Below are 24,695 nucleotides of genomic sequence, written 5' to 3' on the forward strand. Positions count from 1 at the left end.
GCAGATGGGGTAGCGGAACGAAATGTTACCGGAAATATGGCCGTGCCGCGCAAAGCACAACATGAACCGAGGCATTTGGCAGATGAGCGATGATGTTCCTGAAAGATTCAAGTAATACAGACTGCAGCTCCAGATGTGATGCCACAAGATGTATGTCCGGCACAGAGGACGCACACTTAAAATGAAAACGGGAAGCTGGGAAGTCTGTTTCTCGTGTTTTCACGAGGAAAGAACATTCCTCGGTCAGAGCTTGTCCATCAGGCATGTCAGTAAGTCAGGGGGCAGAAACACCCAAAGTCAAAGACTGTAACTGCTGACTCTATCTGTTGTTGAAGTCATTTATAGTCCCCCTCCACTCAAAAATGTGTTTATTTTTCCTACAGTTAGATGTTTGAGCTTCATTGTGCAGAGTTTGACACTAGAACGCTGTGTTCACCTTCATCTGCTGAAAATGGAAAGTTTCTCTTTGCTCATTGAAAATCTAACTATAAGGGGCAGGCCTATGAGGAAGATTTGTGACATCGCAACTATTTTGGAGCCAGTTGTGGTTCAATATTCAACTTACACAAGTGTGATGAGGAAACTTGAGGCCTCCAGCGCACAAACACTGAGAACATATTCATAGATTCTGGATTTTTCAATGAGGGAGAAGGAGTAGATGCCATTTTAAGGATTTTAAAGTGGTCTTCTTTTGTGAGGGGGTGGGTGCACTATATCACACATTATTGTTTTAAGCAGAGTATTTCTGTATGTCTTAAAACATGTCTGGAGGGGATCTTTAATTTTGTATTGTCATGCATAATTTCCAGTATGTTTAGTGTATTGTCAGTGTGGGTATGTTTTCGTGTAATTAAGACCTGCCGAGTAACTGCAAACATAAATGAGCTCTATGCTAACTTTGGTACAATATATTACACGGCAACATATACTTTTCCTATTGTACATGGAGTTTATTCATCAAACAGATAAGCAGTTAATCCTTCACCTGAAATGAAAACATCAAAATCACCAGAAGTTGGGTTACAAGATTTTCACATAACAGCAACCATATGTGTTTGCCCAAAGTTTTGGGGAAGTCCATTCCAAATCCAGCACTGTAGGTAAACATGAGGCCACGGATTTCCTGTGGCACTAAAAACTGAGTTAATGTTCTGACCGTAACTGAATGTAACTCATAACAAAAACAGTGAATTGTATAATTATAAAAGACTCCGATCGGTCACGTCTGATACGATCCATGAGATCAGTGCATTCCTAATTCCAACTGTCATAACAGAAAAAAACACAATACAACTTTATTGTCCACCAAGGTTAAAATCTGTCTCTTCACTCGAACATCTTTGTTAACGCAAACACAAAAGAGGAGGTCAGACGTTTCCCGTCCACCTCACACTTCGACAACCTTCACTGCACAATGTCAACATCAGTCTACTTTCAATACCATGCCATCAAACTGACTTCCTTCTGAACCTCTTATCCAAGTTTCAAATACATAACATAAGACTCATTTGGCAGACACTTTTGTCAAAGCAACTCACAGTCAGTGCATTCAAACTTTATTGAAACGTATGTCTGATTGAGACATTCTTTTGGAGACCGAGCTTCTTTTTGTGCAGCAGTCTATAACATTTAGATCTTGTAAGAATCGACTGAGTGAAAACAGCACATTTCCCTGCTGAGTTCAGTTGGCAGAACGAGTCACTACTACTGTCAACATCTTATTATATTGTAGACAGTCAACCAACAACCGAATCTGCACCTCTGCCTCAATCAGGAGTGAATCTAATTGGATCACTCGTCATTCTACTCGATTCTTAACATTTCAGCACTCAGACACCTTCTTTAGACCCTTGCAAAATGAATTATGAACCCAACTGCCGCGAATCAGGCACAAGCCTCTCTTTAACAGCTGCACAGCATGTCAGGCCAGCTTTCGCTATCAAAGAGCCATAAAGCAGAGCCTTTAATGGCAGCCATGGTGGCTGAGAAAACGGGCGTTAACGGCGGGTGAACAGACGGCATCTGACACAACAGGTTAATAAACGCTGGAGCCCCTGCCAGGATATTCAGCGTGACTCTACGCTTCTCACAGACTAAACCCCACCACAGAAATGTGGACAGAAGCTGGCCGGTTGAAGTAGAAGGCAAAGGGCGCTTTGAGTGAGATGCTTCCACATCTGAATAGGAACAATGACTAAATGAGACTGCAGTGCAAAAGGTAGGAAGACGCAGAGTTCATTTCAGGGTTGCAGCTGGCATTTTGTCCAGAAGGAGCAACAGCATCTATTCCTAGATGTCCAAAAATATAAGCAGACAGGAGGAGGTCAGAGGTCATAGCCTTTGTGCCTAGAAAATAAATGGAAAAACTGATTTTTTGGGGAAAAACCCCCGGTTCACTTTTCAGTTATTTCTTTCAGCTACAGAAGTTTTTTATTTTCTACCTGTTCTGCATTTTAATGATATTAAACATGTGTGCTTGACAACCATTAATGGCTAAGAGGCATGCAACTGCAACTGTGGGCTAAAACGTACAATGAAAGCCAGTTCAGGACTTGATTTATCAAGACCAGTTAGAAGCAAATCCACACTCATTGCAGCGAGGTGAGAGTGCAGATTAACATTTTATCTAACAAATCCTCACACACACTTACAACCGAACAGGTTCGTCAAACTACCTCCACAGTATGACCTGTTCAGAAAGAGAACTCATAAGAGCAGCTGTAAACATCCTCCAAAAAGACAGTTAACTAAAGCTTGAAAGTGAATTCTTGACCTCGGAAATAGTAGTTTGACAAAATACCACTTATTTAATAACCTTAACCCTAACATCAGACAAATGAATGAACGAACACTGGAAACTGACAACATCAGCTGTCTGTGAACACCAGAACAAAACCAGTCACAGCATCAACTGGGAAAGAGTCAAAGTCATCGACCTGGATTTATTGCTTCAGCTTCAACTTCAATGTGTTTTCCATCAGGTTTCCATCCTCCTCCATAAAAAAAAATAACTTGTTGGTTGAGTTATTACGTGACCAAACTTCTATACTCAGGTCACATGATGTAAACTGAGCTCCAGTCGCTGAAGAAGACCATTAAATGTACTTAGAAGGCTCCAGAAAAAGCTTGTAAGTTGACCTTTAGTTGGAATATTTTCTGTTCTGTTTCAAGCTTTTTGATATTTTTGTTACCGCTCCAATACAGAGGAGGTAAATTGATCTTTTTTTTTTTTCAGTGCTCCAAGCATTTTAAAAGTGGCATTTGAAATACTCTCACCAAAACGTAATGTATCCCGCTTGCTCTGAATAATTCACAGATCTCAATGTCAACAATATTCATTGGAAAACCTTTCTACTGAAGAAACAGTTCCAGTGAAAACTATTGAAGGTCTGAGGATTAGAAACCAAGAAATTGTTTTTGGTAGGAGACATTGCTGGTAAGTTTTTTAAATGAAACCTTTCAATGCTTTTAGCACCACAACACAAACTTCTATTCACATCTATTGTATGGGGGTGGAAATCTCAAAACCAAAACTATCTGCATGGCTTTTTGTTGAACTGACCCTCAAAAAGACAGTTGTAGTAAATCAATTATCAACATGGAGAACCAAAGAGACATTCAATAATATTACAACACAGATTGCTGCTTTAAAGTCCCTCAAAGTTGGTACAAGGAGGTCAAGTAGGCTTTCAGTGTTCTGTATGGACTGAAGAGGAGCGTCGTCACTGTGGGCTAATGGCAGCTCCGAGGTGGCTTTTCAAATGGCTTTACGTCTGCAGGGCATTTAGTGTGTCATTAGAGTGGGAGGTAAGGTCTGCTGTGTGTGTGTGTGTGTGTGTGGGCAGACGGAGGAGTGTGAACACAACAGCAGCAACGGCTGTCTACATAATGCCCTGTAAAGCCATTAGAGAGAGAGAGAGAGAGAGAGAGAGAGAGGCAACACGTATGTTAGAGGATAATTCTGGTGTATTATACCTTGTGTAGTTTTGACCATTGTATTCACCAAGTTAACAGCTGGGATCTGGGAACATGGTGACATCACTAAAAAAAAAAAAAAAAAGTCTGACAGGGCAAGAAACTTGACCAATTAGAGATCAGACAGGCTGAGAACAAACCTCCAGAAGAAAAAACAGTGAAATTACGACCGTTGTAAACATCCATCACAGCTTAAAGAACAACTTCCTGGTTCAAATTTGACTTGCTGACCTTACAGTTTAGTCAGCCGACTGTGTGGATTATATACAGCGTTGATATTTGGCATCTAAGCTTGTCACCCTCCACAAGGAAACACCAAGCTCAGCCAAGCAGGAAGTGACGATACTAACATCCCCCAGAGGAGGAGAACGTACAGGACAGCCTGCTGGGGGTGGAGATGCGACGTATGAAATACTCGACATGAACAGAAGGTGCTCGTGTTGAGCTTCGCCGTAGCGATGTTGTCATGTTACAGATCAGTGATTTCATACCTAATAGAAATGTAAATAAGACCTTTGTTGTAATAAACTGGAATAATCCTTTAACAGTTTGTAATTAACAATCAAATGTGATGTTATTCACGTCAAAGAAAGAAAGAAAGAAAGAAAGATTAGAATATACGTTCACATGTGTGTTTATAATGGGGAAAAGAGAAGCAGAGAGAAAGAGAGAGCAAACTGTGTTATCTTTTCAGTGGGCTGGCAGGGCCTGAAATGCAGATGCTTCAGTGTCTTTAGAGTTTTGTCCTCCCTAATGGCTTCTGCAGACAGCCGGGGCCAAACATCTCATTTGCATAATTCATTTCACTTCAGAGCGCCTGACAAATGCCTCCAAAACTCGTTGCCTCTCTGTGAAATCAGAATATTTCCCCAGCTCTCCCACCGAGTGCCGATTCGGCGAATTAAACCAGAGGAGCAGTTTTTTTTTTTTTTTTTCCTCCGGAGCAGAGGAAGGAGGGAGGCTCAAAAGAAAGATGGGGCGGGGGGGAGACATAAGAGAAAACCATTTTGGATGTGTGAAAGCCCTGTTTTTTTTTAACTCCTCACTAAGCAAGTGTTGTACTTTCTGTCATTCTCTTCAAACTATAGAGAGCAACAGGCGTTTTTTTTTTCCAGTGTAACTGAGGTCCTGATGTCGTTCAAAGCCAATCTGTATGATGAAAGTGGATGAAATGCTCACAGCTGCCCAGTGGGGTGTTACACGAGTCTCTGCCTCCCTCTAGTGGTGAAATACAGTGACAGCAGCTTAATACATCAGGAAGAGGCCACAGATCATGATCCACACAAAAATTCAAATTTAAACAATATTTCTATTCGATCTATTTAAGCCATGATGTTCGCTCAGATTGTTTATTACTCATTCCCTTTGAGTTCTGTGGGAAATACTACTCATATACTGTATATCGCATGTAGATACTAACGAGCTTGGGTCCACAAGTTCACAAAAGTTCCGATGGTACCAAATAAGACAGGAAATGTGTGTAAAATTATGTGCAGCTCAACTAAAATGGTTCAGTTTGTTAGAATGTAGCAGCCATAAAACCATGAATCTTTGGGTTACAGTAAAGTTTGTTGAAGACCAGTTACCTTTAGGACTTTAACAAAGGACTGATGGACTCTTGGTGCTATTATAGCTCATTGCAACTTTACTATAATGACATCTACTGTATGTTTATTATATGTATGTATGTCTTTTTATCTATTTTTATGTGTATCGGTTGTGTTGACGACTGTTTGCAAACCAAATTGCCCTTCGAGGACAATAAAGATTTACCAATCCAATCTAATCCAAAACCGGCACGTTAATACAGTAAGTATAACCTACATGGTGATCGAGGAATAAAACATCACAAGTGATTTTAAACATTAGGGTTGCTGGTTTGACCCTACAGTACATTGTTTAACTGAACTCCATTCATGTCTATGGTCATGCTCTGTTTCCCAGTTTTAAGTCTTAAGTGCAAACTACACTTGTGTTTCAAAGTCTCTTTTTGTTCTCTAACAGCTTTGAGTTTTTGATATAAATACAAAAGACAAACCTTCATTCATTCTTGGAAATAACTTTATTTGTATTTATAAACTTTTTTCAGACATAATTGTAAAATCATGTTGAAAGACTTTTGTTCTTTTGTGTCCATGTACATATTGCCTTCACACATACACAATAAATCAATCCAACATTCCTCTGCTTCCTTATTGATTAAGATAGCAATTATTACAATTGCAGAGCGATTCCTCGCAGTATTAATGTCTGGAACAAGATTCGAATATTGACACACATTGAAGATAAAGTGAAGTACTGCAAATTTTACAGCAACACAATATGCAACAATATCATGGCATTAGGATATGCATGTATATTTTTCACTTTTTTAATTTATTACTTTAAGACTTGTATTTTTTTATTTTTTTATTTGTAAATAAATAATAAAAACAATTTTGAGTTTCTGTTTTTATGTCCTTTATAAAAGGATATTATCATTAAAAACATACAGTAAGAGCTGAGAGCAACATTATTTAATAATTTCTCATGCTTCTGTTGATAATAAATGTCTATTTGGAAAGTCTGTGTTGCCAACTGACTGCAGTGATTCAACTAATACACATTTCTCTTTGGTTTTCAACTCAATTTATTACATTTCTGGTTTGGAACAAACTGCCCAAGAATCAGATTGTTAGCATTATCGTAATAGCCACATATAGGCACAGCTGAGACCGCCACCAACAAAATTTAAACAGAAATTCAAGTATGACAACACGTGTTTGATTGACAGCTGATATCTGGGACACGCGATGCATAAACACCAGATTAATAAACACCTAGCAACACTGATAAGGACCCAACAAAATTAAAAAAACAGAACCCGCTGCCTCTTGATAAGATCCTGTCTACTTCAGCTCACATATCGTAGCATTGTCTCCTCTAGAAAAATGAAGAGCAAGTCCAGCATAGAGAGGCTGAGTGAATGTGGTCTGGACTCTGTGGAGGAGGGTCATGGTCTCAGAGACGCTGTAGAAGGACAGAATACCTGCTCTGTGATCCAGGAACACTCCTACTTTGTAGGACTGTAGACGTGAGACAGGAGTTGAGATACTGTTGTGTCTGAATTGACATTCAGATGATAAAACACAATACAATGCCCAAGACTTGTCATTGTATCCAAATGCACTTGCCTCATCGGTCCCTGATCTGCTAATATTCTTGTATGCAACAGCTATTGTGACGAGTGCGTCCCACTCCACCTCAAAGTAACAACGTCCAGTCAGACTCTGTCTGCTCAGAACCTGATAAGTGCGAATGAATCTAGTTGAGGACATAAAGTGTATCATATTAATATTTTCCACAGTTGTTGCTTTACGGTTCCCTTCAGATAATACCATCCAGGGGTGTGCTGTGTTTGGATCCAGTGTGATTTGACATGCATACTGTAAGAATTCCTCTCTGGTCCTCAGCTGTTGTGACAGTAAAGCATCCACTTCAGTCACAGTCCGTAAAATCTTTGGCCACTTCTCACTCAAAACATCCTGCAGTTTATTTCTGACCTCTGACAGAGCCGTTATCACATCCTCAAAGTACTGCAAGGGACGGCTTTTGGTGCTGGGTAACTCTACAGACCTATTTACACATGAGAGCGAGGAGTAATTTTGTAGAAACTGGGTGTCATCCTCTGTGTGTGAGAGGTACTCCAACTTGATGTCTTTCTCCTTCAGTTCAGTGACCTCCTGCGTTAGTTTCTCCTGAAGCTCTTTGACTCGACTCACTTCAGTTTCCTGCTGGGATCTGATCTGCTGCTTCACATCAGAGCTTCTTTTCTGGATGAGACGGATCAGCTCAGTGAAGATCTTCTCACTGTCCTCCACTGCTTTATCAGCAGAGCGACTGATAGCCTTTAACTCCTGTTGAAGCACCTTCATGACTTTCTTACAGTCATGGATTCTCTGCTGGGTTTTTTGTCGACTCCCCCCGAGTTCTCTCTGCCTCTCAGTCCTTTCTGCTGCAGCTGAGACTGTGTCGTGGCCTTTATGTTCATCCACAGAGCAGAGATAACAGATACACAGCTGATCAGTACGACAGAAAATCTTCATCACCTCATCATGACGAGAGCAGACGTTCTCCTGGAGCTTCTTGGAGGGGTCGACCAGCTTGTGTTTCTTTAATTGAGCTGCATCATAGTGAGGCTGGAGGTGATTCTCACAGTAAGAGACGAGACACACCAGACAGGACTTGAGGGCTTTCAGCTTCCTCCCAGTGCAGACATCACAGGCCACATCTTCAGGTCCAGCATAGCAGTGATCAGCAGGAGCAGCTTGGAGTCCAGTCTTCTTCAGCTCTTCCACTAAATCTGCTAACATGGTGTTTTTCATCAGGACAGGCCTCGGTGTGAAGGTCTGTCTGCACTGAGGGCAGCTGTGGATTTTCTTCTCATCCTCTCCATCCCAGAAGCTTTTAATACAACTCATGCAGTAGCTGTGTCCACAGGGAATAGTCACCGGATCCTTCAGTAGATCCAGACAGACTGAACAGCAGAATTTTTCACGGTCCAGTTGAATTCCTGCCTGCGCCATTTCTCTTCACTGACAGTGAATGTCTGAGAATTTCACCTCCTTAACAAAAGAAACAAGTCTCTGTTCAGATTCAAACCAAAACGCTGTGCATTTCCTTCGTTTTCACTCTCTGATAAACATCATTATCAGCTCTTGTAAGTCACCATGTGTTATTGTTACAGCTGTCGCTGCCCGATTTGCATCACGCATGCGCATCACTGCTCGATCTACACCGCGCACGCACATAAACTTGACAGCTACGTACGGCAACTCCATTAGGACAAACAACATTAGGGTTGAGTTTAACAGTTTCTGTCACTGTTCGGTACCTGACGTTATAACAGTACTACTACATCCACAAAAATGAAAACTTTCGAGTATTATCAACTTTTGAGAGATTATATCTCTAACGGTGTATTTCACCCCAGTCTTTCCAGGATGGAGCGAAGTGAAATGCACCGTGCCGCTTCCAACTTTATAATTAAAGGTGACTTAAGCTCATTCGGCCAGTATGCACAGTGGGTATAGGGTGACCAGACGTTGTCCCGGTCTCGAGTTGGGTGTCCTGAGTCCAAACATATATCTGTAAAACCCTAAAATGTCCCGCTTTTCAACATTCAGTCCCAAATTGTCCTGGCTTTCACCAAAATTAAAATAATAATTATATTACTATACTTGTTTTCAGCGCGTACATAGACGTGTATCATGATTTGTCCGACTCATTAACGTTATCTCACCTAATATAAGTTAACCCAATATGAAAACATAAACAATGCATCACGCGTCTGACTGATCTGATACACCACTGCAGTTTCATACCAAAGTGGAGACAGATTATAGATTCAATTTAAGTTTTATGATTCATCATATAGTTAAAATCTATTAATTGTCGACCTGATCAACAAAAGAACCATTAACAACTTTCTTCATGTATTAGAAAGATTTTTCTTTTCATGATCTATTATTTCCTCCATTAAACTGTTTCTTGCTGACAGACAGACTCTTCCTGACTTTAATTTGATCCATAATAACAGTAAAAACACATTTATATTTTACATAATTTATCGTCATTTCCATTCAGTAACATGTGAGGCTGAAAATTCCCGAGCGTCGGGTTTGATATGAGTTAAATCATTTCCATTTTCTCTGAAACATTTCGCCAAATATATATTTTCCAGTGTTCAGAGGAAATGATCATATTCTGGGTTATTAAATAATGAATTCACTATCAGGATTATCAAAAAATACAGACACAAATAACCAATAAATAGTATAAACGCATTCCGTGAGTAGAAATGGTTCCTGTGCCTCTGTGCAGGACACAGTGTAAATGCAGAATGCAGGTTTTTATTTAGGTGTTTGTTAAACAGGTAACAGGCTGCAGAGAGGAAACAGCTGCTCTAGCGGTGATAACTGTGAACCTTTATTAGTGTCAGCACAGTGCACATGTGCGCAGACACAAACTCCATCAGAAGTTTCTACAGCTGTTAAAGCCGACTGACAGCTGATCCAGCTGTGATCATCAGAAACGGACGTCGCTTCACGTGACGCTTCAGAGGAGAGGACGTCTCATGTCCCTTAAAACAAATTACCTCGTTTCCTCTCTCCTCGCTTTGTTTCCTTGCGTCTCTCCTTGCATCCACGGTGGGAGGGACTAAGACGCAAGGAAAAGACGCAAGTGAGGGAAACGTGGATGAAATTTAAGAGACTTAGGATGCACCCAGTGTGACTGAAGATTTAAGTCCAGTTCCAAAGTCCCTCCTTACAGCCCTCAGTGATCCCACGGTGAAATCAGCAAGTGCTTGAGGGCTCTCTCACTGACACTTTCTGTGAGCAAATGGTGAAAAAACATGGGAAAATACCAGGGGAAGTCTGAAAACATTAAAAAATAATAATAATAATCCACCCAAATTAAAAAATTGAAAGAGTGGGCAAGAGCACAATGACATGGACGTAGCAGCAGGCAGTTCTTTATACTATATACTATTACTGTTACATACCATCTCTTACAGTCATAGAAACATGACATGATTTGTGAAGTGGTCATATTCAGAAGACTGTTTTTCATAGGTGATGCAATTTCTGAAAATTCCATTTAAATAAAGTTTCATGGTGACCATATCTCAACTGTTTATTATTTATTTAACAAGGGTGTCACCATTACTGTGTCTTTATTAAATATATTTTGAATTTAGCATTTGAACTTCTTATTACCCTCTTCCTACAGTATTTTCTACATTTCCATAAATCTATTTTAGTCTTGAAATCCATGCACATATCAGAGTGCATTATGTATACCCTGCATATCAACAGTAACATGCAGGGTTGACATTTTGGGTCTCTGGATGGTTGTGGTGATTAAGTACGGGGGCGTGGGGGGAAGGGAGGGACGTTTTACTCAGAGTGTGATGCTAGAAGAATTAGTTGTGGAAAAGCAACTAGAGTTAAATATAAAAGTGTATGTTGTTTGTGTCTTTGTGTTCGTTTGAGTTTAGTTTCTAAGTTGATATGGAGACGACAAGGATGGGATGGATCTCGTCCCTACATTGCGAAGACACATAGTGTCACACGTGTGATCTTGTTCTGAACATGCCTTAAATAATTCAATCTAATCCCATGGTCATTAATCTGCAAATAATAATAACCAACAGACACACAAGGCAAGCAGGTGGGATTAAGGGAAATTTACTTAAAGCAAAGGTCAGGAAAAGGCTTTCAGGTTGTCAACAAGAAGACAGACCGAAACAGGCAAATGAGTCCAAAGGGGAAAGGCATGTAGGCAGGTCATAAACAGGCAGCAAGTACAAACAAGAGCAGCAGATAACAGGCAGAACAGGAAGAGGAAAACAAGTGCAGATTTCAGGTCACAGGCAGGAACGGGTTATAGGATAAGGTGACTGGAACGGAAAGGCACATGACAAACTGGCAGGGAATGAATGACAGAGGACTGGTGTAGAACTGGGACTGACGGGGTAATGAGCAGCAGGTGCAGACAACTGGGGTGTGACAACCAGGCAGGAAAGACATCTGGTGGACAGGTAGAGAATGGCAAAGCCGAGGGAAGAAAGTATGGGGCTGAATGCAAGGACAGAGGCAGAATGGACAAAGGAAACACAAACAGGACCGACGCAGGAATCCTGACATTAATAATATGAAAACATTGATAGAATATATAATTCAGAAAATGCTGAATCACATCAACATTCAGTCAAACAAACCAGCAGCAGCCTCACTGCAGTTCAGAGTCACGGGGCACCGCAGGATGTTCTATTTAGCCTCTACTAAATATAGAAAAGTAAGATATATTTGGCATGGTAAAGAGCGGATGAGAGGGGTTGTCAAGGATGGCACTGATCTTGTCCCCCATCCTCCTCTCTGCCTGTCTCTGCCTCCAGACTGTCTAGGTCCAGCCCAACCACAGATTTGGCCTTCCTGACCAGCTTATTAAGTTTGCTGGCATCACCAGCCTGTATGCCTCCTACCCAGCATGAAACTGCAAATAAAACCATGCTCGCTATCACAGACTGTAAAAACATGCTCAGTAGCTTGCTGCACACAATAAAGGAGCGCAACTTCCTGAGGAAGAACAGTCTAAAATGTTCATGTGCACTTGCATCTCCAGGAGATTCTCACCTAGAAGGCAGGGCTGGATGGTGTTGAAAGCACTGGAGAAGTCAAAGAACATGACTCTCACTGTGTTATCCCTCTCTAGATGTGAGTAGACCCAGTGCATGAGGTAGATGATGGCATCCTGCACATCGATGTGTGCCTGGTATGCAAACTGCACGGTGCCCACAAAGTTGGATGCCAGGGTCTTCAGATGCTGCAGAATCAGTCTCTCAAAGATCTTCATGACATATGACGTTAGCGCTACAGGCCTGAAGTCATTCAGAGTACTGGGTCGTCCTTTTTTTATGTTCTGGGACAATTCAGGAGGTCTTCTGTTGTTAGAGCACCTTCTCCAAACTAAGAGAGATTGAACAGGTGCTGGAAAAATCCTGCAAACTGCCCGGCACAACTTGAGTACCCTGGAATTGATCTTGTCTGGCCAACTTGTCTTGTCTGGTGTCATTTGGTTGATGGTAATGGGGGTGGGTGATGGAGAGTCCATGTAGGCGGGGGTATGGTGGGTATGGTTATATAGGAGTATACAGTATGGTATATACTGTATGTACTACATGTAAGTACTTTATATATGTAATATTTCAGGTATATGTGTACCTGACAAGTTGTAAACTACACAACTAATTTTAACTAATTTCAAAAGTTCTGTTTTTCTTTCTCCAACTCTTGATTTCAACATCCAGATTCACAAACATATACTGTTTGAAACTGCATAACACATTAAAAATTTAATTAAACTAACAAGATATTTGTCTAATATGTGCATTGGTAACACAAATAATACTCCAACTCCAAGCTCCTTAGCTTAACCTCCTTGTTGTTGTCCTACCTACAGTTTAAAACTGGCACATTCATTCACAACTGCAAACAAACACCTGCTCCGTAAATGTAAACTGCCTGCCGATCAAAAATCGCCCATAGTATCAATGCAATACAAACATAATACTTAACAAGCTTTGATTCATCCTCACTGTTCAGTAACACGCTAGCCATCTGTTGTCTTCTGTAAGAACAAGCATCTCTGAGGTTTAACTTTGAAAATCACGTTTTCATTTCATAAAGTTGATCAAATAAACACATTCAGTCAAGCTCTGCACTCCGGTGTGACAACTGGCTGCCCTGACTCGGTCCTGGTTCTTCTCAGTCTACAAAATAGTGGCAGTAACTCCAATTAAAGTCAGGACAGAGTCACAGTCTGAAAACACACCTTTGCAGACAACACTGTGGTGCCCCACTTTGCATTATCACTTACTCATGACTCATTTCTTTAAAAAAAACAAACACTAAAAACACATTTAGCTCTGAGCACATTCCAAATTATTGTTTGGAATAAATGCATTTACTGTTTATTAAGTTCCTTTGGGAAAAATGCATGAATGTGATGTTATTTTCTACAAAAAAGTATTATTATCTGGATGTAAACATAATTTGTGGGAGACAAAGCTGCAAAATGCAACATTTTCTTAGTAAAATTTGAGTGTTTTTTTCATTGAGATGTGGTACTTCAAAACAAAACTTTATTAAAACAACCTGAACACTCAAGACACTGTTCCAGGGGTGATGTGTGTTTCCTTTTGTGCGTATATGTATGTGTGTGTGTGTGTGTGTGTGTGTACCTCTATTGGACAGCTTCTCCAGCAGCATCCTGAAGCGTTGCACTACAGACGGGGAAACGTCGTAGGTGTAACCCTCCTTCACTGGAACAGAGTGACACCTCCCAAACATACCATCTGTCAAGATACAAGGACACACTTTAAATAGAGAGTCTAAGTCACTTTTATATCTCACATTTCACACTTATATTGCTGAAAGAACCACAGTGTGTTTAAAAAGTCAAACATCATTAATGTTTCAGGTTCAGTCTTTTCTTGGGCTTTGGCTCTGTGACATTATGTAAGGCATTTTTCATGGTTTCTGACAATTAATCAAGAAAAGATTAATCGATAATGAAAATAATCATTAGTTGCAGCCCTACATGCAAAATTACATGTATTGTAATGGAAACGTTGCAGTCAGAGGATCTGAAGAGTAAATTAGCTCAAAATTGTTGCATCAAGTTCTCTGGTGAAATGCAAATTAGTATCAGTTATTTATACTATACTACTACTATTTGAACTATTTGTACAACTATTTGTACTATACTACTACTATTAGTACTATTCTCTTCTATTCTCTTTATTACTATTCTCTGGTGAAATGTAAATTAGTACCAGTTATTTGTACTATATTACTACTATTTGAACTATTTGTATTACTATTTGTACTATACTATAGAAGGTAGCCACGCTACAGCATCATTAATATAGTAAGTGATCATTTTTGCTAACTCATTTTTTCATAATTTCTTTTCTCATAAAATTTTAAGTGCAATGCAAAAGCCTTGAGGTTTGGTTATGAGTAGATGTTGTACTGTGACTCTTTCTTCTAAAAAATGCTTTGTTTTCAGTTGGCTAGGTAACAAGCTTCCTGGCTGGAAAGCTAATGTTGTTAGCTTCGTAGCTAGCTCCCAGTACTGCAGTTGTAATCACTCATAAACAAATTTCGCTCCGCCACTCTGTTGTAAATTGGACATTTGAATATGACACGAGCTACAAACTCAGATGATCAACTGCAGATGATCTGTGTATTTATTTGGATACATAGTTGACCATTATAGTTGGTGGAAAAAGCAAAAGCATTACAAGAGCAAGTCCAGATCTGCATCCCTAATTAAAAGGATAAAAAATAGGCCACCTAACAATCTGTTATTTTCATGCAAGCTTAGAAAACTTCTTATTTCATCACACAATAAATACAAAAGATTCATTTTTTTCAAGCAGTTTCAGGATTTACACAAAAAAAATTCTGCATTGGCTAAATGTTTGAAGCATTTTTAACCTGTTATTCTAAGCAGCACTATTAAATATGCAAGCGCAGGACTGAAATGATGTCAAACTTTCCAACAACAGCGTCAGATCCAACTCTCCTGTTTGGACCCTTCTTATCCTTTCATTACTAAACATGGATCCCACGAGACAGAGTATGACATTTCACTCAGTCATACCTCCTTCTAAAAAGCCACACAGTGGGAGGTGTTAATGTGAGCTGTAGGAGAGGTCAGCATGAGGCCGTCTCAGTTTGATAAAAACGAAGCCGTGGGTGGAGAAAGTGTGTAGAAAAGATGAGTCAAAGTACGGATGTAAATCAGGATATTTTCAAGCGATGCTCATCAGTACCTGTTGAACTGACACCATAAAAGGCTGATGTGACAATGTGGTGAAGTGTCGCTTTTCTAAGTAATCAAGTCTCAGCGAACAGACTCAAATGTGACAGCTGACAAACGTTTTCATTTATTCTGCAAGTCACTCTGGCCTTTTGCAGTCGTTCTTTTATCTATTTATATCAACTGTGGCTTTGGTTTCAGTTTCCTGTGGTGATATGTGTGCTACACAACACAACAGGAGATTGTCCGTGTCAGACATGTTCTCATCTCCTGGAAATACTCCATTTGGTTTAGGCGTATCAGTGGAGCATGCAGGAGGCAGGACATGACACTAAATGTGCGGTCACGTTGCCAGTTCGTTTGGTCGTAAACAACCAGTTCTCTTGCCGTTCCTTGAATTCGTCAACAATAGTTCCCCGAATCTCGTCGTCCCTCCAGTTAGACCCTTCTTCTTCACCCTTAGATGTTTATATTCTTCCTGTTTCACGGCAGTCACATGATAGAAATGTCATCAACACGCCCGCTCGCGCACTCTGAATTCTCTAGAAAGTGACCTGCTGTATTCACATATGGGCTCAGTCGGACATTACACAGATTTTGTACTAGGGAGCTGACTGCTTTATGTCCAATCCAACTGGTTCGGATGTTCGTCTCCTCTGGGTAACGTCCAGATAACTTCAGGGTTGCAGTGCATGTATCAAAGGGGCTATAGACATCTCGATCGATACCTGGAGTTGTTTTAGTAGTAGTGGCGGCATGTATCGATCTACAGTGGCAGCGAGGAGAATGAAACTCCAAGCACTTTGATTGATGTACAAGGCTTTATAAACCCAACAACATTCTGAAAATAGATTTCATAACAGACACGGCGGCACTTTCTGTTTGTTTCGTCTCTGAAAATGAACTTGTTTCAGTGAGATTGTCCTGCAGGCACCTCACACATCATTATGTCAATAATTAGTTAGGTTTACATTATATTTAGGTAATTCGATAAAACAATAATCTCCAAAACACGAGCTTAAATCCAAATGAACTGTCAGCTCAGTGGAAACGCTGCCTGTCTTCTTTCAACCACTTTACTCAAAAGTGGATTTTTTATCAGGTTTTAATTGGCATTACAGGACACAGAGTAAACTATGCTTACAGTAAAGTGCTGCAGCCTGTCTTTTTACTACAATAAAGAACAGGGAGCATATTACTCCAGTGTTGGCCTCTCTCCACTGGCTGCCAGTGGGATTTTTTTTTTATTACCCATCAAGATTTACACGGTGAAGCTCTTTGTTGTGTCCATATAGAAACCTGAAGCCTCTCAGGTCCCAGAGCTCAACTTAAAATGAAAGGAGATTTGTTTTTGCCCCTAAACTTTGGAATATTTTATCTTTCACTATTAGATCACTCAACTCGTTTGGCATTTTTAAAAACCTACTTGTACTCTCTTGCTTTTCTTGACTGATTTTGTTTTTTTTCTTAGTTTTTAACTAAGTCATTACTTAGATACTCACTTACTGACTAACATGTTTCTGTGTTTCTAATGTGATTATCCTTTAAGTCATGAAATTCATTATTTATGTAAAGTCTGTGTGTGTGTGTGCATTTTTGTACTTTTCATATGTGTTTGCATGTTATTTTTTGGTGTTTGTGTCTGCGGTTCTTTGCTTTTAAGGTTGCACGTGTGTCTCACCACATATCTGCATGTGTTCATGTGTGTGTGAGAGAGAGTGTCAACATGATAGTTCAGGCCTCTCGTCTATAAATAGCCTCTGCGTCACTGTGGCCGCCTCAATCAAACTGCAAGCTCCATTTAACAGGCAGCTAAGGATGACCAGCGGCTGGTCTGCACTGCTACAATTACTCTCAAATGTTTGACTGCACGCATTATTGTTTACAAATGAGACAAAAGAGTGAGATTAACTGTGGGTGTGCGGAGAAGAGTGAGACAAGAGAGGGAGAGAAGGGGACGAGATTAACGAGACGAGAGAAAAGGGGATACAGCTGCATTTCTGCAAATTGTAATACAGTAAATTAGATCTGGAAATAGTCACGTTTGCTCAAATTTCCTCAATATTACAATAGTTGTGAGCTAGCTTGAAGCAAACTTTCGGTCACTGGATAAATTATGTGTGAAAGAAAGATAAATGCATTTGTAAAATAATGCAGCCTTCCTTGCCATAGTATGGGGAAATACCAGATTGTACAATGGACCTGAAACCTACAAGTTATCTGCTCACTGTACAACCTCATAAATGTTAAATATGCTGTCATGTATTACATCTTCACCGTAGTTGTTTGCTTCGTTTTCTACATTTTAAAGTTCATAACAAAAATGTTTTCAGGTGGAAATATAATGACGGGGAAAGACAAAGAACAAGAAACAAATATTTTCCTTCCTCGTCCTTTCAAGTCTCATAGAGCAGGATGAAATCAAGATGAGAATTATTATTATTATTATTTTGCAAAACGCTCTGCAGAAGAGTAAAAACTGAATCCCTACCAGCTCTACGTTAGATTTGTTTCAAGACATTTCCCAGGAAAAGACAAGGCAGCAACCACTGTGGCTGAATTTTCAAGGCAAAGTCAAAGCTGCAGTTGCTCTAATGGCCATTAGATGGCGACTAAAAAGACTGCATTGAAGTGAGTGGGTAAACCCTCAAATTCCCTCTTGAAACATACAACTAACACATTTGTTCTATAACAGGCAGCAGTCACAAGAGTTAATATGACTTTTTTGTGTCACTGTGACTTCATTCAAAAGATTTTAGGCCTTAAAGAGACTTACATTTAACAGTATATTCATTTGATTGACAAGTGTCTTAATCTATCACAATTGATTTCTGTGGTAAGGATCCACTCATCTGACTTTTTCTCTCCCAATAAAGATTCCAACAGCATATGCCAAAACCAAAACCAAAAACTGAGTCAGCAGCCGGTCTTGACTTAATGAATGTAACTGATGGAGGAAATTTTATAATGGCATTGATGAAGAAGCTGTATTTCATGTAGATCAGTCACATGTAACCAATAACCAACGTTAAACTTATGTTAAGTCTCTACTCAACTTAAGCAGACTACCCTTTGCTTGGAGTAGAAGAAAGGGCAAATCAAGTCTTAAAACCTAAATCCCAGCTTCAAAATGTCTCTTTAGAAATCGAGTGACATCCGAAACTCTGCCAGAAAACTTGAGGCTTTAGCTCTGGCAGAATAATCCGGATTTGACCTGAAATTTTTGACCTGGTGTCTCAATTTAAAATGTACTCTGTGATGACTTATTGATACTAAAATGAAGCATCTTTAAGCAGCTGACATTGTATCTGACAAAACATAAAAAAGACAAACAAGATCCTGAGTAAACTACAGCACCACAAGCCTTTTTTTTTTTCCTTCTTCAGGCCTGATCTCATCCAACATCATTTCTGTCTCCCAGGAGGAACATCTTGAATTATCCCTCATAATAATTATACTCATGCATATCCAAGTCTCTGTCATTTATTCCTGTTCACTACCCGGGGGTTGTAATTCAGAGCCAGACATGTCCTCTTGTGATTAATGGTCCAGATTAGGCGAGAACGACGATGCACACAACCGTTCTCAGAAGCACAGGGTGTATTGAGATTGAGGAGATGGACCGGCATTGCTGACCAGATGTTGGTATCCACAACTTCAATGTAACCATCATTCATTGTAATTAAGAAAAATCTTTATGACACTACAATTTGTTTCATTTTTAGTACTTTTGCCTTGAATTTTTAGTTTAATTTTTCCATCAGTGCAATTTCACTTTATTTATTCCTTTGAATTGTCTAATTTTACCAACTTCACACAGAAAATCTTATCTTGACCATCTCTCAGAGTTTCAGCAGTTTGGTCGAATTTTGCATATTTTTACTCTGCTGTTAGTTAGTAGTTGGCTGATGACTGAAAAGTTAGACCTATGTATGGACCCAGTATTGGATTGGGAACTGCTGCCCCCTATTTGTTTGGAGCTGGTGGCCAAATCTTACATGTTGCACCTTTAATACATTTATTATTGATTGACACTTGAACATTTGTGTAGTTTTATATTGCTGCAAGTTGCTGTTGCTGTTAGTACGTCAATTTTCTCTTCATTTAGTGGTTAAGACGACAAAAGTTCTCTGGCTCTGATCATTTTACTAGTGCTAGCAAAGTATATACTGCCTGCTGTGTGCTATGTGTGTTTTTTGTGTGTGTTGGAAGTGAATGAAAGGTATTGAGAGAGATTAAGTAAAAGAAAGGTAAGAGATGCATTGAGTTGTTTTTGCTGTATGCAAGCTCATTTACATTTTAACAATGCAAATCTTCCTTTTATGAAATATGCTTTAAAAGAATAGTTTGGGATTTTGGGAAACAAGCTTATTTTGCTTTCTTGCTGTGAGTTAGACTCACATCTTTTTGTTAAATATAAAGCTGGAGCCAGGAGCTTAGTTTAGCATAAAGACTGTAAGACGGGGATAGATTAAACAAACTAGTCAAGACATGTTCATTCATGAGCTTTAGAGGTGCTGATAGAGCCAGGTTTGCTGTTTTCTCCTGCTTTCAGTCTTTATGCTAAGCTATTTCTTCTCGTTTAACTCTCAGCAAGAAAGCAAATAAGCATATTTCCCAAAATACTGAACTATTCCTTAAACTGAAAGTGACCAACCTGGATTAAAGTCAAATATACAAGACTAAAAGTCTATATAGCAATTCTAGGGGCCATGTGAGTCTGTAATGCTCATCACACATCAGAAAACCAAATGTTATTTCTATTCTTTGATCCACTAGTGAGGCTGTTGATGTTGTCTAAATCAAAAGAGTTTATCCTCTGTACGGTGGCCATTTTAGGACATCTAAGGCTTAGTTTCTCAGGCTCAGCTCTACATTGTCAGTCTGGGGATCAGATCTAGACTCTTTGGTACTGACAGAAATATGTCTGCAGAACAGAGTACTGAAAAGTTTCAAGAACCGACAGCTGTCACATACCTGCTCAGATTTGTACTCTGTTTTGTTTATTCTTTGATGAGACAGTCTGATTTAAATAAATAAACTGTATTTGATTCAGGCAAAGTTATATGTCTGCTGATGTTTAGGTAACATTTTATATTTGATAAGTTTGGCTTCTTTTTTTAAATCAAAAAAGGATTTTGTATAAGGTACCAAACTAAAGCATTCATGATATTTTGTTTCATATAAATAACAACTAAAATGAAATAAACGACTTGAAAGTTATTAATCATACTTTACAGTATGCCAGCTGATCATAAATCACACCCTTAGCTGATATTTTGTTCAAAAATTGAGAACCGGTCCGAAAATTCAGCAGCTGAGTCAGTGGTACTGATCAATAACTCATCAACTCCCTGCACATAAGGTACTTTTATGAGATGTGGCAGTTCCCCTTTTAGTAATTTAGAACAATCTTGAGGAACACTATTGTAAATAGATGTCTATGCTTTGATTATCCATTCATTGGTTCATTTTTTCTGTTGATCTGCTGTTATGCTGCTGCCTTTTGTACCATCAGATCATGAATTTTGGCTGCCTGTTGTTTGTATTTTTTGATCTCGGTGTGTTTTTCTCGCATTCACTGATTTACAAGCATGTGGCTCCAAAACAACTTCATTATAATGCGATGGTAGTCTAGTTACGGGAATTCCTCCCTCAAAGTGCTGTCAAACCACACACTTTGATCAATAATACTACCCACACCACCCAATTGTGTCTAATCAGACTGGTGTACAGCAAATGTCATTGATGGTGGAGCCTGTGTGAAAACAAAAGATCAGATCTCCCATTAGTGATGAGCTTCTTGAGAGCAAGAACAAAAGAGGCCTCCTTCTCTTCCAGATTTTACTTTCATTTGTTTTTATGCCTTATAAACACTTTTTTTTCAAACAATTTCTTTGTACTGTATTACTGAACAGAATTCTTCTTTAGAGTAAATACATCATGACAGTAAAAGAAACATTTAATGTCATCAGAAAATCGAAGATTAATTTTTACTTTGTTAACTCAGAGTCCTACTTTCTTTGTGTGTGCACCAAGTGGCAATGACCACGACTTGAGGCTGAAGCCGTTGTGAAAGTACCTTAAAGTGCAATGACGGATGCTTAACGCTGGCTCCAAAAACTCTCCAGTTGACTCATTCAATAAGCATTGACTCTCTAGAAATAGTCAATAATTATGGTCTCAATTGCTAAATTCAGGCCCTCTAAAGGTGTGCTGGCAGTCATTCATTAGTGCTCCGTTAATAAGAGTTAGCTAAAGTAGCTAACGTAAGCCTGAGTGCGCAGTGCTCAGTGTTCCCAGTAAGCTAGCTTTAGCTTCCGACTGAGGTAGCTTAGCGTGTTTCCAGACCGTGAAAGGCAACACCCTGCACTCCTTATATGGAAGGTTCTGGCTCCAAATGGAAAAGATGGCGCCGACCATAAGCGGCAAATCTGGGCTTCAAACCAGCTCCAATGCAAACCAACGGGTGACATCACATCTTGCTACGTCCATCTTTATATCCAGTGTATTGTAAGCACTCATTTAGTCTAAATGCAGTTGCCCGTCATCATCAGAGCGCCATAGAGAGACCCAAAGGAAAAAGAAGCAGCTGTGTTGGGTGTCACATTATAGTTTTATACAATTGGAAAATTGTGAACCTATCCTTTAACCGGGGCAAGCTTCGAACACTCATACTGTGGATGTCACTCATGCTACCTACTCAGCTCTTCTTCAGCTTATTCCACTACAAACTGTAAAACGCATCACATCTTTTTTTTGTTTTTTTTTTACCAGATGAATAATTTAAACAACAATAGGACCATCGTCATATTTAGACTGTGAAGATATTTTCAGCTCAGATCGTCCTTGTCATGGGGGTGTTGTTACACGTCAACTGTTACGACGCACGTTCAGAAGACAACATTCAACAGGGCACAGATGGGTAATGGGCCAGTTTAGCCCTGTTGCCATGGTGATTTCCATCGAGTGCTTTTTGTCCCTTGCAGCTAATCAAGGGGAAGCTGGGTAGGGGGGCTGAAACAGAGCACCCTCCTTTGTCACTCTGGCTTCTGTGTGTCTGTGTGTGTTTTGTCAGGGTTTGGCATGTGAATATCACCTGGGCTGCGTTCGGGAGAGCTGTGCAATGACTGGACGTGTTGTCAGAGAAGCTTCCTGACAAATTACATAAAAATAACATGTTTAATACCACAGTGAACACATGTTTTATCAGCTCTAAAGATTCAATATCTTGTATGATTTGGAATTGTTTATCTTATCTTTCATTATTGATTGCTTAGATGAAATATTTGACTGTCTTGTGTCTGACACGCATTTATGAGAGAGAGAGAGAGAGAGAGAGAGAGCTCACAATTGTTGCTGGTGATATTCAGTCACTACTCTGATGCCTCAACAGCAGATGAGATTTCAAGCAGCCAGAATCAGCATGGCACTGTTTTTATTATGAAAGCTCTAATTTACCAGGCCCTGTGATCTACCAACTGTGCGCTCTGCAACCTGAGTGAATACTGCAGCATTTATATATTTCTTGGACAGGATGTCGAAAACGTTAATCTTCATAAACTTGCAAATTACTATTATACAAACATCCAGTGGTTCTCTCGTTGTACCTCATCTTGCTAGATGTTTGTGCAAATATAAAATACAAAGATGAAACTCTGAACATGGGGAATGCTAACTTTAGCTTCTGCTGCTAGCATGAGTAGTTTGGTATCACTGTGCCTGAAATCAGTGATAGTTTCAGGGTCTAATCTTTGTTACTGTAGCTAACAGGTGGCAGCTTAACAGCAAATAGATTTGCTATCGGAAAACATTATAGGTTGTGTGGAGGAAGTTGCAGTTCCAACAGCAGCCACTAGATGTTATCAAAGAGCCACATTTGATTAATGGCACCTTAATCAACTATTCTAATAAACAACAGAAAATAAGACATATATTTGCTTTTTTCCAACATTTGAACACCTTAACAGTATCACCTTCCATTATATGTCACAAGACAATGTTGACAATGTTGAAACCACCCAATATTTGACCTGCGGGACATTAGCACTATGAAGAACTTCAAAGGACTTTTAGTGCTGTAAAAAGTTATCAGACTCTTCTGTCATTGTGGTCAATTTCAAAAAGAATATCCTGTTGTAAAAATAATACAGATAGTTCACACAATGCTGATTAACCCTATCACTGCCAGATAGATCTCTCTGTATTTCACAGTAAACAGAGTTTTTCAATATCATGTTGGGGGCGACATTCCCGGGCTGGCTGTTTTGCTGTTAATCGTGTGGCTCTTCTAGACTTTCCAAATGTTATCAGACCGAATGGGTCAAATTCTGATAGTGAAACGAGTCATCACGGGGGTTGTGTGATGCTCAAAACAATTTATCCACAGTTTTACGGTTGCAACAGTAGGTTACGGCCAGTGGTGTACTGGCTTTCGGGCAGGACAAATCCTGATGGGCTTGTGGGCCGTCAAAACATATCCGTTTTTATCATTCAGGGTGTGCATGAGAGCGAGCTGCATGCCTGTGTCAATTAAAGCCGAGATCCCCCTTTACTCGCACTGCCAGAAGGCGGAGACAAAAGTCCCGCACTCCAGCTTTAAATATGGTGCCTCCCTGCCTACAAAAGAGTCTGGCGGTCCAACTCTGTGATAAATCCTTGAAAACTAACAGTCTAACTATCAAAACTGGCCCATTTGTTTTAATCCAGGGGTTAAACTATACCATTAAAAAAAACCCATTAATCAGCAGAAACTTCCTATTCATTCAGATTCCATGTCACTAAAGATTATCTTCTCTAATCTGTTTTCGTGAAGTGGTCTCCCCGGCCTATTGATTTAAAAATTACAAGGTCATAATGTTTCATATACTCTGTATATTGCTCACGAATAATAACACTTATCTACAGCACATAATTCAATTCAGCTCTATTCTTGCTGAGTTAACTAATGCTAATTAAAGCGTAACTGGAGGCCATATTCTCTGCTGGAAATTAGTGTTTCCATGCTGAGTTAGCTTCTTCAAGATGAGCTTTGTTCCAGCTCTGACAGCAAAGCCAGGGGAGCCAATCAACACCTGGAGGAGCAACAGTGGCTCCATCATCAGGCAGGAGATGGAAGACATGTCCCAACTGGACTGTTGCATATTCAGGGGAAAATATAATGAATTTCAAATAAAAACTTCCTACAGAGAACATCAACACTTTTCGCGTCTTACAAGAATTTCTAGTCAACACTGCATGTTTCACGCCGCTGTTCTCATACTGTGAGCGTCGGTATATGCTGTGTAGAGATGAAAATCATTGTTTAAATGTGTCTGCATCAATTTCCTGAGTGACAGAACCCATTAACA

At 39.7% G+C, this 24,695-nt stretch overlaps 2 protein-coding genes across 10 annotated transcripts in view; both read right to left on the minus strand.

The window, feature by feature from the left end:
- Nucleotides 1–24,695, minus strand: part of LOC122993274 (receptor-type tyrosine-protein phosphatase N2-like) — a 249,860-nt gene that overhangs the window by 197,047 nt on the left and 28,118 nt on the right. For all 9 annotated transcript variants that reach the window (XR_006406371.1, XM_044367283.1, XM_044367282.1 and 6 more), the window contains exon 3: nucleotides 13,760–13,873. Coding sequence is in view for 8 of the 9 variants with exons in the window: in XM_044367283.1 (XP_044223218.1) it covers nucleotides 13,760–13,873 (114 nt within the window). In the remaining variant the exon portion in view is untranslated. The remainder of the gene's footprint in view (nucleotides 1–13,759; nucleotides 13,874–24,695) is intronic.
- LOC122993276 (tripartite motif-containing protein 16-like) lies at nucleotides 6,410–8,788 on the minus strand. The gene has a single exon (XM_044367291.1). The coding sequence runs from the start codon at nucleotides 8,538–8,540 to the stop codon at nucleotides 6,864–6,866; it is 1,677 nt and encodes a 558-aa protein (XP_044223226.1). The 5' UTR covers nucleotides 8,541–8,788; the 3' UTR covers nucleotides 6,410–6,863.

Source organism: Thunnus albacares, chromosome 12 (assembly GCF_914725855.1).
Source record: "Thunnus albacares chromosome 12, fThuAlb1.1, whole genome shotgun sequence".
NCBI lineage: Eukaryota > Metazoa > Chordata > Actinopteri > Scombriformes > Scombridae > Thunnus > Thunnus albacares.